The 17,406-nt window shown below is 53.8% G+C and overlaps 1 protein-coding gene across 1 annotated transcript in view; it reads right to left on the reverse strand.

The window, feature by feature from the left end:
- Window positions 1-1,839: 1,839 nt before the first annotated feature.
- Mvb12b (multivesicular body subunit 12B) overlaps window positions 1,840-17,406 on the reverse strand; it is a 160,152-nt gene continuing 144,585 nt past the window's right edge. The window contains exon 10 of the mRNA XM_059260114.1: window positions 1,840-5,445. Within this exon, the coding sequence (XP_059116097.1) occupies window positions 5,359-5,445 (87 nt within the window). The 3' untranslated portion in view covers window positions 1,840-5,358. The remainder of the gene's footprint in view (window positions 5,446-17,406) is intronic.

Raw genomic sequence — 17,406 nt, forward strand, 5'->3', positions numbered from 1 at the left:
AGTGGGAGTGGAAGGGCCTGTTGGGAAGATGAATTCGAGGAAGGCGGGGTGTGTGACTCACTTCTGCTGGGGAGGGCTGCTAAGGGTGGTTGCCATCCAGGGAAGAGTGCTGAGGCCAGGGAAGAAGCAAGCGAGCATCAGATAAGGATTGTCTCCCAGCTGACCTTGCAGGCCCTGGGACTCTGGATTTGGGATGAGACTGGGGCTTCAGCTATTTCTGAACTGAGACTGTAATCTTGGAGACCATCTTAGCTTTCTGTTGCTATGACAACACACCCGAGAAGATCAACTTTAACAATCGGAAGTCCGTTGACTCTCAGGGATTTCAGGTCATAGTCTTCGACTCTGTTGCTTCAGGCTGGGGAGACTGAGGAGAGCTGCTTACTCCACAGTGGCCAGGAAGCCCGGGGTGGGGACAGGAGATGGTACCAAGGGCAGCCCCAAGGATGGAGTCCTGTCAACTAAGTCTCACGCCTTTACTCTTTTCCTGTCGCCTGCAATGGCTCATCAAATCATAATCACACCAGTGGATGTAGCCACGGCTACCGTCAGAGCCTTACGATCATTTCTGAGAAGCCTGTTAACTGGCAACTATGACTTTATCATGGCCTTTGGAGGACATCTGAAATCCAAATTATAACTGTGCCCATCTGCTTGTGGGAATCGTATACACTGCTGTGGGGGAGGGGGGACTTCAGGTACCCAGATGGTGGTTTGATGAGGCCCATCAGTGAGGTGGGGCAGCAGCAGCTGGCTTGGGCTCCCTGAGCGAGTTTCTGGCTTGGTCACCTCGCCAACTTTGGTTGGAGGGCATGGGGGCATGTCGGGTATACAGGCTCTGGGCACTGGGGCTCACTCTGTCTTTCCCAAGTGGTGCAGAGGACTCCTGTGACTAAGGTCTTACTTGTATTTTCTTCCCAGGTGTCTCAAACGCAGGACACAGGAGGGGCTTTGCACTCTGTAGCTAATTGGCAAAATGTCCTTGCCCCAGAGAGAGGCCTCCATGTCACTCAGCCTCTGAAATGTGCTCAACATGCTTGACCTCACTCCATCTTCCAGAGGGAACTCTGGAGGGAGGGCAACCATCATTCTGTCAGATGAAGGAGCCTGCAGAGTCAGAACCAGAACTCAGACCTGGTTTCCCTCAAAGATGCGTGTGTGTCGGGGGTGGGGTGGGGTGGGGAGACTTTGCTTTGTGGTAAAAAGACTCAAGAGATAGGAGGCTGGGTCTGGGAAGTCAAGGGTACAAGTGTGCAGGTGCCCCTAAGTTTCTGGGAGCCTAGGAGAGGAGTGGCGAGTCAAAGGTCACCATTCTAGCTCCTTCCCACTGAGGTTGGTGTGTGCTGAGCTGCAGGCAGCCAGTCAGGCTGTGAGGTGGATCCTAGAGATACAGAAGTCACAGCCGGGGTGGGGAGGCAGGGCACTGACAAGGAACTGACAGGGAACCTCGAATGTGTGTGGGACCCTCAGCCATCTCTGCAGGTGGCATCCTGCAGCGGGTGAGCAGTTAGGACAGGCCCAAAGCAGGGAAGCTGCATCCCAACCCGCTGAGGCCCAGAGACAGGACGGGGCGGCAGGAGACAAAAGAGCCCTCTGTATTCTGCTGGGGTCTTGTTCATAGCAACTGGGATTTCTCTCAGGAGTTTCCGAGAGTCAAGGATGTCGGTGGTACCGAAACCCTCAAGTCACCTGCCAGCTCTTTCTAGAAATCTGAAAAGTGAAGGTAGTGACCACTTGGCCCTCAGGAGCCCTGGAAAGCAGGAGAGACAGCTTGCAGCTGCCCAGAAGGCCTCCCCTGAGGGACACTGACCTCTGCTGGCTCTAAAAATAACAGCAAACTGGGGAAAAGAGGTTAAAACAAACATTTATTTAACAAATTATATTAAGAATACAGCCACACAGTGAAACCCCCTTGGCCAAGCAGTCACCTTGAATAAATACACAGGAAGGCAGCTGGGCCTAAGGTCCTTGTCCCCAGTGCCACACAGTGGCCCAGCAGCTCACAGGCTCTGAAGGGAAACAGCCTGGACTGGTGCTGATGGATGCCCCCCCTTCCGCCCAGAGCAGGGGAAGCCGGGCCGCTCTGCTGTGCCGTCACCTGAGAGGGAACTGGTACAGGGACGAGGGCCCAGCTTCTTCATCAGGCTCTGGGGGTCAGAGGGACGCAGAGCGATTCCGTGAATTCGGCACTTCACGGCCTGGCAGCACATCAAGGCCTTTCCTATGACCGCAGCAGGAAAGATGCTCAGAGGCTTGGGGTCCTCGGGTCACAGGAAGCACAGGATAAGCTCTCGGCCTGACCTGTGCCCAGAATCCACTGCCATGGTGAGGTGAATCCATAGCAAAAGAAAGCCCATCACAGGGATGGGCACAAAGGCCAGATGGTTGGCACAGGGGTTTTGGGGTCAGGTTCTGCCCCTGCTACTGGCAAGCTTACAGACATGCCTCAGGCTCTTCATGTGACAGGGGACAAAGAGCACCCAGTGCTGGGCTTGTTTGGGGATGACAGGAAATATGCTTAAGACTGCCAGGTCTAGTGCCCAGTGAAGGAAGGGGGTGAGCTCAGTATCTCGGTCCCCTTGTATATATATGTCCTTCTGACAGAGGGTTGTCAGCTGCTTCCTGCAGAATGGCCATGGTCACAGGTGGCCACATGCCACTGACCACGAGGAAGAATACTCATGACTCTGACCTGCCCTTTTCCCAAGGTGAGTGAGACTGATGCGAATTCTTAGACTTGGTCTTATGATAACTTTGCGAGTGAGCCTGGAGCCCACCTCCCCCTGCTCATCACCCATGTGCCACTTCCAAGGCCCTTAGGAAGGAACTGACTTTTCAATGTGGGGACTGTGGGATAGGGAGCTGTGCTCTGGCTAGCCTTTTCAAGAGAAAGATGTGTGCTTGGCAGGGGCAGCAGCAGCTGTGGGACATGCTGGTGGGGTAGGAGGAGACCTAAGGGAGAGGCTGAAGCTCTTCACCCCTCCCAGAGTTCTGTGTGCTCATCGTACAGCGGCCAGGGGTTAGTGCGGACAAGCGTTCCACAACATACACAAAAGGCCACTCCATTCTGCTGTGAGCCACAGCCCCAACTCCTAGGTCTGGGTCTGTGCTGGGTCCACACAAGGTGAACAAGGGTGTGCACACACCACCACTACCACTGCCAGAAGACAAGAAACCAGGGGTTTGGTGCAACCTAAAACTTACAACAGACACCAAGATGTCCTTAACACTTCAAAAGCTAGAAGCTGTTGACGCTACAACATTCACAGTCAAGGTTATTCTTAAATTAAGTCTGCCATGTCCCGAGGTTACTCCAGCTCAGAGCATGCAGTTTGTTCTTGTCCCAGTGGCGGAGTCCTGCGGGAGGGCGTGAGTGGGCTGCAGAGCCTGCAATCCTTCCTCCAGGGACCTCTTCACTTGGCCTTTTTGATTACGGACAAAGGGTCCACTGTCTTCACCTTGGAACGCCCAGGGCCTGTAAGAGCTTCAGGGAAGCCACATTCTCCATCAAGGGAAGGAAGGGGGAGGGCCACCTGGCATCACTTGGTAGGGACAATTTCACAACTGGGAAATGGAAAGAGGTGATGAGACAATGTGCGCAAGCGTAAAGGAAGTGGCCAGGAGACGCTGGAGCTTTACCCCCAACCTTCCCAGTTAACTCAGGCTATGAGTGCTCGCTTTTCTGTTGGGCCACTTGGTGTTACACCAGGAGCAGTAGACACAGGTCCTCAGGTCCCCAGCTTATGGAGCTGTCTGGGGGACAGTTCATCAGCTCTCCTGAGCACCAGTGTGGCATAGGTTTTGACCCCACAGGCCTCTGGGACACCGGCATTTGAGTTAACTACCTTTTCATGGCCTGTGCTGCCTAGAGGCTGTGGGACCCAGAGTCAGGGGGGTTGATGGATACCCCACAGGGTGTGCTCAAATCTGAGAGAAGGTGAGGTGACCATTCCTGACACAGAAATGAAGTACCATCAAGCAAAGAAGGCTGACTGAGGAGAGAGGGTGGGCCACAAAGGACCTGAGGAGCTGAGGGGCTGATGGAGGTTGGTGAGGTATTTTTGGCCCTGCCCTGGCTCACTCCATCTTGTTGGCTGGTTCTTGCTGCTGATCCTTTTGCACCTTGGCCACTCAGCTGCTTGGGGCTCTCTGGAGCTGTAACTGGAGAGGTCTGTACCCACTGGAGTGTAGTTGCCTATGGCCACTGACCACTGTGCACACCTTCACATCCACAGACACTCCAGGGACCAATGTCAGACAAACCCTAATAGCCAAATATGGCAAAGCAGTGCATCACGTGAGGCTGAGAGCTGGGACAGTAGTGGCCACTGTTTTCATGGCAACACATGTGGAGTTGAACTTGGCACCTCAGATGGACACCTATGAAATGTTCTAGGCAAAATTCAGAGGCCTGGGACATAAGGACTTTTCAAAACAGCAGATCCCTGGTAGGAGGTGCCTTCTAGACTGTGGGTGGGCCTGGCTGAGAGGAGTTGGTGCCCTTGTGCTGTGTCCCTGCAGGGCTGGGTACCATGCCTCTCAGAGCATGCTCTGTGTCAGTCGCCACCAGGTCAGGGCACCAGGCAGAGGCATATGGAGGCTGATGCTGGCAGGTGGATGCTCCACAAATGAGCCCTTTGTGGGGATTGGAGCTTATGGCCAGGCCCAGCACCCTAGCAGCCAAGTTTCTGTCCAGGTAGGCACCCAGGTACCTCCACCAAGAGCGGAGTCCCATCTGTGCTCTCTGGACATCCAGTGTGTGCATTGGCGGAAGAGTCCACAGTTGTCTGCAGTGAAGCAGAGTCCTGTTTTCTCAGTGTCGTCATGAAATGCATGGGCCACTTGAGCCTGTTGACGGGAATGCTTGTTCTCAGGTAGCCTGGGTCAGAGATGATCAGTGCATCTTGCAGGGTCCTATGTGATGCAGTCAACCCTGGAGTCTTCCAGGAGGGAGACAGTGGCTTTGTGGGATTCTTAGAGTGGGTGATGGTCAGTTGAAGGGAGCCAGTGGGCATCACTGGGCCGCTGGAACATGTGCCCGGGGCCCTCATGGGTGACTCCAGGTAGGGAAGGGTTCTTCTTTGTGGGGTAAGTGGTCATCACACAGGTGTGCTAGGAGCCTCTGGTCACTAACAGCACATACATTAGTCACAAACAACGTTCCCAGGGAGGCAGGGGAGTCTCGTTAGGCAAGCTGATGACCGTATATGACCACACAGCTGCCCAGAGTCTCTTGGTCAGTGGGGAGGGCAAGCAGAATGGGCAGGTAGGGGAGGGAGTAACTCTCCCCCAGCTACCCCATCAGTAGTCTGGGCACCGGGTAGGAGACGTCTTCTCCCCCAGGAGGCTGTGGGCTCCTCAGGACTGGGGGATCTGCTGGCACCGGGTAGGGCTGGGTGGGAGCCGTGCTGCTGCGCTCTGCTCCGTGCGGAAACTGTACTCGTACTGCAAGAGGAGGAACAGAGAGGCACGGTCAGGCCAGAGGACCCTAGAGAAGGCCCCAGCTGAGCAGCGATGATGCCAGCCCCTGCTGAACCCTGGGCAGAATGGCTGCTGGGAACTGAAGCTGGGATAGTATGTCACTGTTCCTATGTGTGTGTGACAGGCTCAGGAGGTGACAATGGGTAGGTAGCACTCACAATCCCCGCCTGCCTCTGCAGGGTAAGACTTTGCTGAGTGCATACTTCTGGTATCAATGGCAAGCTCGCATGAGAACCTTGTGCCAGGCCGAGAGGCAAGTACCTTCCTGCTCCTGCTCGTACCTCAAGGAGGGACCACTGCAAGGCTGTGGGGAAAGACCTGTGAGTGGACTCCAGGACCGACCAGCGGCCTCCCTCAGCCCCCAGATCCCGGGACTCCTTGCCACCAGGCACACTGTGCACTGTCCAGGACAGCACTTTAGTGGCCCGAGGGACCAGGGAAGGGCTTCTGGGCTGCTCTCACAACCGCATACCCTCTGCAAATGTTCCTCACTGCATCCAGAACCTGCCCTGGTGGGGACCCTGCCCAGTTACACAGATGGGCCAAGCAGATCCTGGCGGTGGTGGTGTGCCAATGTGCGTGAACCTGCCTTTTGCTAGGCCATGCTGTCATCCTGAGCCAAGAGCCAGTTCTATGGAGGATTATTAACTCTTGCACTGGGGACCCCAATTCTGTAGGGGTTGGAAGTAAAAGGCTCCAGGTCCAGTGAAAACTCTGAGAAGCAGCGAGTCGTTTGGGTGGGGAGAGGGGCCCTGCAGTTCACTTGAAGGCTGAGACATTCAATGTGGCCACTGGTGAGGAGCAGCAGAGGATTCCTTATCCTGACAGAGGTGGAGGGGGGTTGTGGGATAGCCTGGCAACATTAAGTGAGAGATGTTTAGGTTAGTGGTTGCCAAACATGTTCAATCAATCGGAAGTGGTGAGTGGTGGGAGGCCCTGAGAAGGCTTTCCAACAGAATGCAGCTCTGAGAAAAGCTGCTGTCTTTGAACTCGGCTAATCTGCAGGACACCCACCCACTATGCAGCCTGTGGAGGAGAACGTGGTCCAACTGTAGCAGGAGAATCTGCAGACCCCAGTCAGGCTGTGTGGCCCCATGGCCCTGTTGCCATGCGCACTGGCCAGTCAAGGCCCACCAGCCTCACCACACACCCAAAGAGAGCTGCGGGCAGCAGGGAGAAAGAATTGCAGCTGGGGACTGAGGTCCAGTGTGTGATCAAGAAGCCAGTCAAGACAGCACCCACGCAACCCGGTGCATCCTGCCCCACAGCATCTGTTACCAGGATGGGTAGACAGAGACTGGGCCGGGTGCTGCAGGAGCCCTCGGGCAGGTCTCCCCGCCCAGGATGTTGATGGACTCACTTCTAAGATGAGGTATGAGCTTCTAATCCCAGGGGTGGCACAGGTCCATCCTTGGTAGCGAGCAGTTTCCAATTAAACATCTGGTGGCTATGAGGGGAGCCCATCAGAGCATCCCACAGAACCCCCTCCACAACACTGCCCTCTAGTGACCCTTGAAGGCACACCATCCCATCAGGCTACTGGCGGCGGGCTACCCAAGAGGCTTCAGGCAATGGTCAGCACAACACTGCCACCTGGTGGCTGCTCAGGTGTGTGCATGTCAGTGAACAGCAGCATGATAGAGCCTCTGTTGGCTTTATCAGCACCTACAGGTCTTACTCTGCTGGCGGTTGGGGTGTCGGTGAGTGGGTGGGAGAAGGAACATTTAGGGGTGCGGGTCAGGATTGCAAAGGCATAAGTTCTATGAAATCCTTTATGCCGAGGGCTCATAGGGTGGTAGCAGAGGGGCCCAGGAACTTTCCACACAGCCCAGGACTCAGCAGGAGCATTTATTTCTTGGAGCATGGGCCTTTCCCAGAGAAGAGCAAAACATGGTAGGGCAGAGGAGCAGGGGGGCTTAATGGTACAGGCTTGGGGATGGAGGGCCCAGGTGCCGTTCCCAATGGTACAAGGGCCTGGAGCATCAGGACACCAGAGGAAGTGCAGGCTGGGGAGAGGACACTGGGTTTGCTGGTGGCTGGGAGAGGGTCCCCAGGAGTGTCCAGGGGAGGAGACAGTAAGTATATATGTGTGTGTGTGTGTGTGGGGGGTGTTGAGAGGTATCTGGGGCCACAGTGACAAGAGCATGCATTCAGAAAACAAGAAGACAGGCCTATGCTCTTAGGGTAGGGACTGGCAGCCTTGGGAGCAGGATGCACAGCCCTGGAGCAGTGTGAGAGGTGACACCCTGGTGTGAGCCACAGATCCTCACCTGGGAGCCGCCAGCCCCAGGTTAGCTGGGATGTAATTCTGGTGGTGGAGTCTGGGGTGATCTGAGGTGTGTATTTTCAAGTGGCTTCGAGGTGACTGGATGTTGGGGTCAGTTCTGAGAGCCAGCCTGACCAATCCCGTGACCAACACAATCTGGGAGTAATGTGGGGAGGGTAGGGGTGGAAGGGGCCAGAGTCTATAACATGGTGGTTGATGGGTACCAGGAAGGAGGGACCAAGGACAAAAGGGGTGGGGTACCCCACTCTGAAAGCCAGGACTGAGGTGCAGTGTCTCTCAGGTGAGGGGACGTGATACCAGCAGGGTCAGGGCTGGAGACAGCCTGAACTGTCTTGCTGTTTCCGAAGTGAGCTCTGCTGTGCTTGGCTCCCAGGGCAGGAGGAAGCCAGCCCCCAGGGCGGTGGTGCTTCCTTCATTTGATACTGTTGTCTGGTTGGCCTGCCTCCAGACTATTCAGTCTGAGACAGGGTCTGGGTCTGGGCACCTGCGTGTGGATGGAGCTACAGCTTCCTGGGCAGTGTGTGTGTGAGGGGGACAGTTGGCTGACCAGGCAGTGGGGCCTCATATGTGGGGGCCATGCAGTCCAGGCCTGTGGTGGCTGGGAGTAAGAGAGGGTCTCTGGGAGGGGCAAGGACTCGCCTTCAAGTTCACCATCTGAGTTCCCATTTCTCTCGTACCCTGGCACGGACTACAGGGAGGAACTGCAAGTGCACACTTGCCCTGTCTTGCCCTACAGCCCGCGCACATGGAGACCCTGGGGGCTGACACAACACACAGATCCCTTGGTCCCCTGCCCTCTCCCTGGAGTTTTTTCCTTTTTAGGTTATCCTGGCTGGAAAGAGTCGCCACCCCCACTCTTGTTTTCCCTAATTCCCCAAATGAAATTTCAACATATGTCCCCCGACATAATCCCCCTTAGGCTGCGGATAGCCTTCCCACAGACGATGTCCTCCGCCTGGGATTCCTCGTCCCCAAGATGTTTGCCCAAGAGACTAGGGCCGCTTCTGGAAGCCCTTTCATTCCCTTGGGCAAACAGAGAGTACCTTTGAAGGTGGATTTGAGCCCAGATCTGTTTACTCAAGACATTAGTCTTCTGCATAAGGAAAACCTGCACTTGAGTACAAACAGCAAATCCTTTTTGAATTAAAAAAATTTTTCAATTAAAAAGCATTTGGTGTGCAGAGCCCAGTTCAGCTGAGCAGTGTGGGGCAGTGTGCCCTCTGGTGGGCACAGTCTGTCATTGCAACTGTACCGCTGGCCTGGTCTAGGAAAGAGATGTCACTGTCAGGGGCGCTGTAGGGGACTTTCCCGGGGGCCCAGGACCTTTAACAGTCCTAGGCCTTTCAGGCAGAGACAGGTCACAGTTTCCACAAGCCCTTGCTCACCATGAGACCAGTATCCTGCTAGTAGAACGGAGCAGCATCACAGAGGCTCGGGCACTGCAGCACCAGGAAAAGGGGTGACCAGACTTTTCCTGCCACTCACAGGGGAGCTGGGGGAGCCACTGGGGTAATCTGTGCAAACATACCCAGCAGCACCTGTGCCCAAGAGGCAGAGATGGGGACAGCAACGGCATTTATAAAAGTCCCTGGCCTGTTTTAATGGTTGGTGAGGGGAGACACGGCCTGAAACAGAAGCACTACCCACCTAGGTAGGGTTGGCGAGCACGCGCTGAGCCTGCCCCCGGCCCCGCGCTTCCTCCCCTCAATACCAGTCATATCCACCAGAGGGCTCTAGACCAGGAAGGCAGGAAGGAAGGTCTCTGTCCAGCACCACACTCACCTGGGGAAGGGTTCAGCTTCCCGAGACCCCAGAGTGAGCCAGGGGACTACTGGCCCAGGCCCAGAGGGGCACTGGGAGCAAGTGCTGAGCTGGCCAGGTGTCCATGCCCACTCCTTGATGGGCTGCAGATGGGACATGGGGCCAGGCGACAACCAAAGCAAAGGCAAGCTATACTGCACCAGACCACAGAGGTCCTGCAAGGGCATGGACAAGGGTGAGTTTGGGGGCCCAGGTAAGCTTCTAATGTAGGCAACTAAAGGGCCAAGACTCAAGCACAGAGGTGCTTCAGGGCTGGAGAATAGCAGAGGAGGGCTGGCCTATCACAGATGGCCTAACATCAGGGCAGAAGAGGTTAGACCAGGCAGCCCAGGATAGCTATGAACGCAGCCTAGAACAAAATACTCAAAAACTATCTCATGATGTTTAAAGAAAATTAAGGTTTTTTTTTTCTTTTCTTTAAAGACAGGGCTTCTCTGTTTAGTCCTGGCCGGCCTGGAACTCTTGAAGTACTGGGATTAACGGCATGTTCCACCACACCTAGCTGAAGTTTTTGTAAATTTTTTGGAACTCAATCACACTGTTCTTGAGGATGAGCTTTGTGAACGACCGTGTGGCTCAGAGAGGCTGAAAGGCTGGACGCAGTCACCCACCTGCCTGCTCTTTGAGGCACTGCCATAGCTCAGGCTCAAACCTGCCTTCCATTTGTAACTAAGTTCTTAGGCCACAGTCCTTCCTCACCCACAGCCCAGCCTCCAGAGAACCTCTCTTCTGGAAGGCCCTTTTCCAGTCAAGGGTTCTATGCTCTCCGAGCTGTGTCTCGGCTCTGGGGTTCAACCCTGCGGAAGGACTGGGGCAGCCCTGCTGCCCTGCTTTCCTGGGGTGAGCTAGCTTAGACTTTGCATCTGCCCTCTAGCAAGGACCCCAGGTATTCCACTTCACAGCCAGAGCTGGGAACTCCGAGGTACAGCCAGTCCTTCAGGCGATGGAAGGGCACGGCTGAGGGATGGAGAGGGAAGGACCTGTGTGGGCCATGTCCTGTCAACTTTTCTTCGAGGTGTCTGTTTCCTACGTGGATAATGGCTCCTTAGACATGGGCAGACAGGGTGAAAGCATGGTCCGGCAAGAGTGCCACAAGCAAACTGGGGGAGCCGAACCCCTAACGGGCAGGGGGACTAGTAACACGACAGCCAGCACACCAGTCCTGTCCTCTCTCCACAGGGCCAGAGCAGGGCCACACACCGTCTGACTCCCACAGAGCGACCATCAGCCTTCATGATTCTCCTGGAGAGAGTGTACACTCCCCAGCTAGGCAGAGGCCTGAGGCTGCCACATCATGGCGACAATAATACCCCTGTCAACAGGGACACATCCTGCAGGAAGGTGAAAAGTCTGTGTATTCAAGACAATTATTAAAATTTGAGAGTGAAAGATTGGCAGAGAAGTCACGCAGTTGAGAAAATGGGAGCATGCTCGCGCTACAGACACAAACCACAGCCTTCCCTTGCTGTGGTCTCACAGGGCAGGCGCGCGCGCGTGTGTGTGTGTGTGTGTGTGTGTGTGTGTGTGTGTGTGTGTGTGCGAGTGTTTGAATATGTGCAGATGCCTATGGTGCTGAATGGAAACCACAGCTGTGCCACGGCCTCTGGGCTGCCTAGCATTGAGACGGCATTTCAGAATTCACCTCGACATCTGCAAAAATGGCTGTAATGTTCCTCTTCTCTAGGTCATGGGAGAAAATAGAAATATCAGAAAGAACACTGCCTTGCAGGTGGGGATGCAGACTGTGTGGCATGTTCTGTGGAGGCCCCATGCCACTCCATTTTTGCTGTAATGATCACTTCTTGTCACCTGTGCCTGGCAACTTCTAGTTGAATTTGGGGACTTGCCTTATTTTAACGTGTGGGACAAAGGTCCCATGAACCCAGAGAAAAGAGTGGGACACCCTCGTGAAGGACAGGCAGAACCCCACCATTCACCTCGACTCTGGTTTTGCACAAGACGGTGTGGCTCACGATAGTAACCTTGACAGACAATGCGGCTTGAAACCCACCTCTGTGGTGGCTACAATTCCATGGCTCTTCCACATACATGCTGGGTGCCCTAGCCACTACGGAACACCCTCTCTGGTCACTCCTAGGAGTTGCTGCCTTCAATAAACTCAAAACATAAAGCAGCAGTTTCCAATTTGTGGGTCATGATCCCTGTGACAAGCCTCTATATCTAAAAATATTTACATTACAATTCATAACTAGCAAAATTACAGTTATGAAGTAGCAATGAAATAATTTTAGGGTTGGGGGTAACCACAACATGAGGAGCTGTATTAAAAGGTTGCAGCATTAGGAAGATTGAGAACCACTGAGATCGAGGCTCAGCCATTAAGAGAAGTCACTTCTCTTCCAGGGGAGCTGAGTTTGGTTCCGGCATCCACCCTGGGTGCCTCACAGCTGTTCATAACTCCAGCTCTCTGGGGTCTGACTCCTTCTCCTGGCCTGTGAGTGCCCCTGCACACACACGGCAACCTCACACGCAGATACACATGAAGAAAAACAAAACCTCAAGGACAGTGAGGAGGGGGACCCGGGGACTCAGACCCAGGACTCTGTTGACACAGTTCGCCAGGTTAATATGCAGAGAGGAAGAAGAGCCGTCTCCACAGATGACCAAATGCCTCTGCCGAGAAGCTGCGGGAGGGACGCACGGCCAACTCTTAAGCAGGAGAAGAAGAAACCAGAGCAGAACGTGTGGATACTGAGAGAAGAAACTGCCACTAAAGAGGCCCAGGCACCCAGAAGGTCCTGCTGAGGAGACAAGGACACCAGGAAGGGGCAGCTGCTACACAGAGACCAGGACAGTGCCTGGGCTGCTTGTCTCGGGGCAGGTGTCGAGGAGAACGGTATCGCTGTTGTTTCAGGTCGGGAGAGCTTGGCTCTAGACTCACTACCAAGGCTGGGAACTTTGTCTATCACGTGACAGATGAGACGGGACAAGCAATGGTCCTGCTGACAGAAGCCTGGGCCACATGACACCCAGCCATGTCTTGAAAGGAAGCAGGAGGGGGCTTGGGAGGTGGCTCAGGTGGCACAGTGCTGACCGAGCGTGCGTGCGTAAGGCCTGGGTTTGGTCCCCAGAGCTGTAAAACTCTGGCATGGTGGTGCATGCACTGGGAAGAGAAGACAGGAGGACCAGAAGCTGAAGATCATGTTCAGTTACATACAGAGTTCAAGGCCAGCCTTGGCTGCTTGAGACCCCATCTCAAAAGGACAACAAAAAAGAAACACAAGAGAACTCTTCGAAGAAAACCCTTTTGGTTTCCCATCGGTCAATGCGCAAAGACCCGGGCAAGCCAGCACACCCGTCCCCAGGTGGACATGCCAGGTAAAATGTCAAGTATCCTACCACCCATGAGTTCAGTGCGAGCCTGATGACCTGAGTTCCATCCCTGGGACCTACATGGTGGCAGGGGAGAAAGAGCCTCTCAAGTTGTCCTCTGACCTCCATAAGCACGCACCTAAATAAACCAAATGTACTAACACCAAACAAATGGGAGGTGGAGTGGTGGCGTGTCTATAATCCATTTTTTTCGAGGCTGAGGCAGGAAATTCATGAGCTCAAGGTCATCCTGGAATATACAGAGAGACCAGGGAGACCCTCTCTCAAAATAAAAAGTAGTTTATACACTCTCCGCTCCTTGAAAGTCTGTAAGGTTCAGATGGAATCATGCCTCTAATTAGGAGAATCAGCGGGAGCACAGAACTAACCCATCGTGTATGAGAGCAGTCACAGAGCAAGAGCTGGAACAGAAGGCGCGGGAAAAGCCCCACAGCACACACACAGATGCTGCAAAGGTGAACACTTAGAAGTCACAGAAGAAAACGACCCGAAAACTGCCTAAAACATTAGAAATAAAGCCAGCTCTAGAGTTTTCTTCCTAGAACATGCCAAACAGACGAAGTAGCTGGTGTTTAATATTTAGTATTTTAAAATATAAAATAAGAAAATGCAGTGGTTTTTATTGTAAGAATGACGTGAAAACAAAACCCAAAGCATCTCCCCAGGCCCGAAGTTGCCATTTTGAAACCATAAAGGGCTCTTAAAAATGAGAAGGGAGGAGCCCAACTGAGAAGGGAGGAGCCCAACTGAGAAGGGAGGAGCCCAACTGAGAAGGGAGGGGTCCGACTGAGAGGGGAGGAGCCCAACTGAGAGGGGAGGAGCCCAACTGAGAGGGGAGGAGCCCAACTGAGAGGGGAGGAGCTCGACTGAGAGGGGAGGAGCCCAACTGAGAGGGGAGGAGCCCAACTGAGAGGGGAGGAGCCCAACTGAGAGGGGAGGAGCCCAACTGAGAGGGGAGGAGCCCAACTGAGAGGGGAGGGGTCCGACTGAGAGGGGAGGAGCCCAACTGAGAGGGGAGGGGTCCAACTGAGAGGGGAGGAGCCCAACTGAGAGGGGAGGAGCCCGACTGAGAGGGGAGGAGCCCAACTGAGAGGGGAGGAGCCCAACTGAGAAGGGAGGAGCCCAACTGAGAGGGGCGGGGTCCGACTGAGAGGGGAGGAGCCCAACTGAGAGGGGAGGGGTCCGACTGAGAGGGGAGGAGCCCAACTGAGAGGGGAGGGGTCCGACTGAGAGGGAAGGGGGTCCGACTGAGAGGGGAGGAGCCCAACTGAGAGGGGAGGAGCCCAACTGAGAGGGGAGGGGTCCGACTGAGAGGGGAGGAGCCCAACTGAGAGGGGAGGGGTCCGACTGAGAGGGAAGGGGGTCCGACTGAGAGGGGAGGAGCCCAACTGAGAGGGGAGGAGCCCAACTGAGAGGGGAGGGGTCCAACTGAGAGGGGAGGAGCCCAATTGAGAGGGGAGGAGCCCAACTGAGAGGGGAGGGGTCCGACTGAGAGGGGAGGAGCCCAACTGAGAGGGGAGGGGTCCGACTGAGAGGGGAGGGGTCCGACTGAGAGGGGCGGGGTCCGAACCTCCCCCACCCACCAATTGGGGAAGCTTCTCCTTGCAGTAGGTGGCAATGACCACCAAGCAGTCAACACACAGAGACTGTGGAGAGCCCAGCCCTAAAAGGGACATTTGGAGACATTTGTATCACACCCTCCTCCAAGGCTCTGGATCTTCAGGAAGAGGGGACTGAAAGATTTATAAGAGCCAGCAGCAGGGGCTGGAGAGATGGCCTAGCAGTGAGGAGTACACACTGCTCTCACAGAGGACCTGAGTTCTGTTCCCTACACGAAAGGTGGGCAGCTCACAGCTGCTTGTAACTCCAGCTCCAGGGATATCTGAAGCCTCTGGCTTCCCCAGGTACACTAACATGCACCCATCCCACCACCAGGCAATTAAAATAAATTCCTTTTTTTTTTTTCATTTTTCGAGACAGGGTTTCTCTGTGCAGTTTTGGTGCCTGTCCTGGAACTCACTCTGTAGACCAGGCTGGCCTCAAACTCACAGAGATCCACCTGCCTCTGCGTCCCAAGTGCTGGGATTAAAGGCATGCACCACCACCACCTGCTTATTTATTTTGTTAAGAATTTATTTATTTATTTATTAAAGGCACACACCTTTAATCCCAGCACTTGGGAGGCAGAGACAGGTGGATCTCTGTGAGTTCGAGGCCAGCCTGGGCTACAGAGTGAGTTCCAGAACAGCCAGGGCTACACATTGAGATCCTGTCTCAAAAAACCCAATAATAAATATATAGAGAGAGCCAAAGGTGCTCCATTATTCCCAGACCTCACTGGACACATGAACACACAGCAGTTGTGATAGTGTGCCAGCACACTGACAGCTGACAAAGTCACTGCAGAGGAGGGTAAAGTGGACAGGTAGTCCCACCCCAGCTACCCACCTGAGAAACTCCTGGGAGAGGGGGGGTCTTTTAATGTGACTCCTTGTAGGATGACCACATACCAGAGCAGACTCCACTCCCACCCAAGATTATCAGGGCAGCACAGACCAGACTCAATGGAAAAAAAGAAAAATAGAGACATCTCAAAGGTGGGTGAGAAGGGGTGAGGGTGGGGTAGAAATGGAAGGGGCTGGTGGTGAATATATTTAAAATACATTGTATGTAAATTTCAAAGAATTAAGAAAAGTATCACTAAAAAGTGAACGAGAAGAGGTTGCAAAGATGGCTTAGAGCAGCAGTCCTCAATCTGTGGGTCATGACCCCACAGGGGTCACATATCAGATATCCTACATGTCATGTATTTACATTATGATTCATAACAGTAGCAAAATTAGTTAGGAAGTATCAACGGAAATAATTTTATGGTTGGGGGTCACCGCAGCATGTATTAAAGGGTCGCAGTGTTAGGAAGGGTGAGAACCGCTGGCTTTGAGGGCAGAGTGTTTGCTGTGTGAGGATGAGCGTCTTGTTTGGATCTCCAGAACTCAGACAAGTTTAACAGCTTGCTCCTGTAACTCCCAAGCTGTGGGACAGCCACAAGAGGTCCTGGGGCTCACAGGCCAGCCTAGAGGAGAACAGCGGCTCCTGGTTCAGGGAGGAGCTTGTCTCAAAACATTAGGTGAAAGACACGGGATGCTAAGCTCTAGACCCTGCACATAGCTCTGCATGGGCAAGTGTACCCACACATCCATGCACCCTGAGGAGAGGGGAGACGAGGGAAAGGGAGGGGGATGAATATTAAATAAGCTGGAGGAAAACCACCAAGCCAAAAGCACCAACAGGAGAGATTCCCAAGACAAATGCAACCAGTGGACAGCCACTGACGACTGACCAACGTGGGGGCCGTGGAGACCTTCAGCTCTAGAGTAGGTAACAATGGCAATCGTTAAAAGCACAGTGTTGCTGGGCTGGGGTTGGCATGTGGAGAAAGCTAGCCTCATACTCCTTTGGGTGGCTTAAGTGGGCTCACCTCCATTTGGAAAGCAAAGAACTAATATTTCCCCTTCTAAAGACAGCCCCACTCAGGGGAGCAAAGCCATGCACACAGAAAATCAAGTTATACGCACTGATAGAGAGTCACTGGGGATGACTCCAAAGTCAGTCAGCAGGTACTGGCTAAGTATGTCAGAGCATCCGCATAGAAGGGCATGGCATGGGGGTGAGGCTGCACCCCACAAAGCCACAGACAACAAAACCCCCAGCGCCAAGCATTTGGAGCCTGCAAGCTGTTGGTCAGGGAGACTATGATACAGGTCACTGCTGTTGCCCTAGAACTGGAAGGCAACATGTTGTTGCTGCAGGTGCTGTGCATGTTGGACAAAGGACTTGGAGAAACCAAGCTGGAGCTGACCTGGAAGTCTTCTCCCTGAGGATTAGACAAAGGTGCTATGTGGGCTGCCGAGGGAGCAGAGCAATTAAAATCCTACTCAGCTGTAAAGCCTATGATCTGTGACGAGGATCAGCATGATGTACTGGAGGGCAACAGTGGCACCTGTATTTTGGAGGTAACCAACGCCTCCTAGCTGGACTTAAGGCCCGCTCAGTATAGGAAGATGCATGCTTGCTAATATAGACCTAGGCAAATACCTGTGGCTGGTGAGCCCATATCTAAGCCAGTCTGATTCCCAACAGCATTCTAAATACTTGCCCTTATAACCACAAAGAAGTACAGCTCTCACTCCTCATCCAAGAAGCTTCTCTTCACAGAAGACAAGACCATTATAGAAACCACAACTGACCAAAATGCAAAGACCATCTGACTGTAGGGTGCACATGCCCAGTTGATAAATACACACAAGCTCTACCCCTTAAAGTTCAAGGAACACTGCAGGTGGTGTTGGCAGGAGGGGGGGCGGGAGATAATGTAAGAGCCAGCGAGCCAGGATGCCAGCTATGAGATAGTGTCCTCTACTTAAAGCAGGGAGATGTACCCATTAAATCTCAACAACATGGCT

The sequence above is a fragment of the Peromyscus eremicus genome, chromosome 4 (assembly GCF_949786415.1).
Source record: "Peromyscus eremicus chromosome 4, PerEre_H2_v1, whole genome shotgun sequence".
In the NCBI taxonomy this organism is placed as follows: Eukaryota; Metazoa; Chordata; class Mammalia; order Rodentia; family Cricetidae; genus Peromyscus; species Peromyscus eremicus.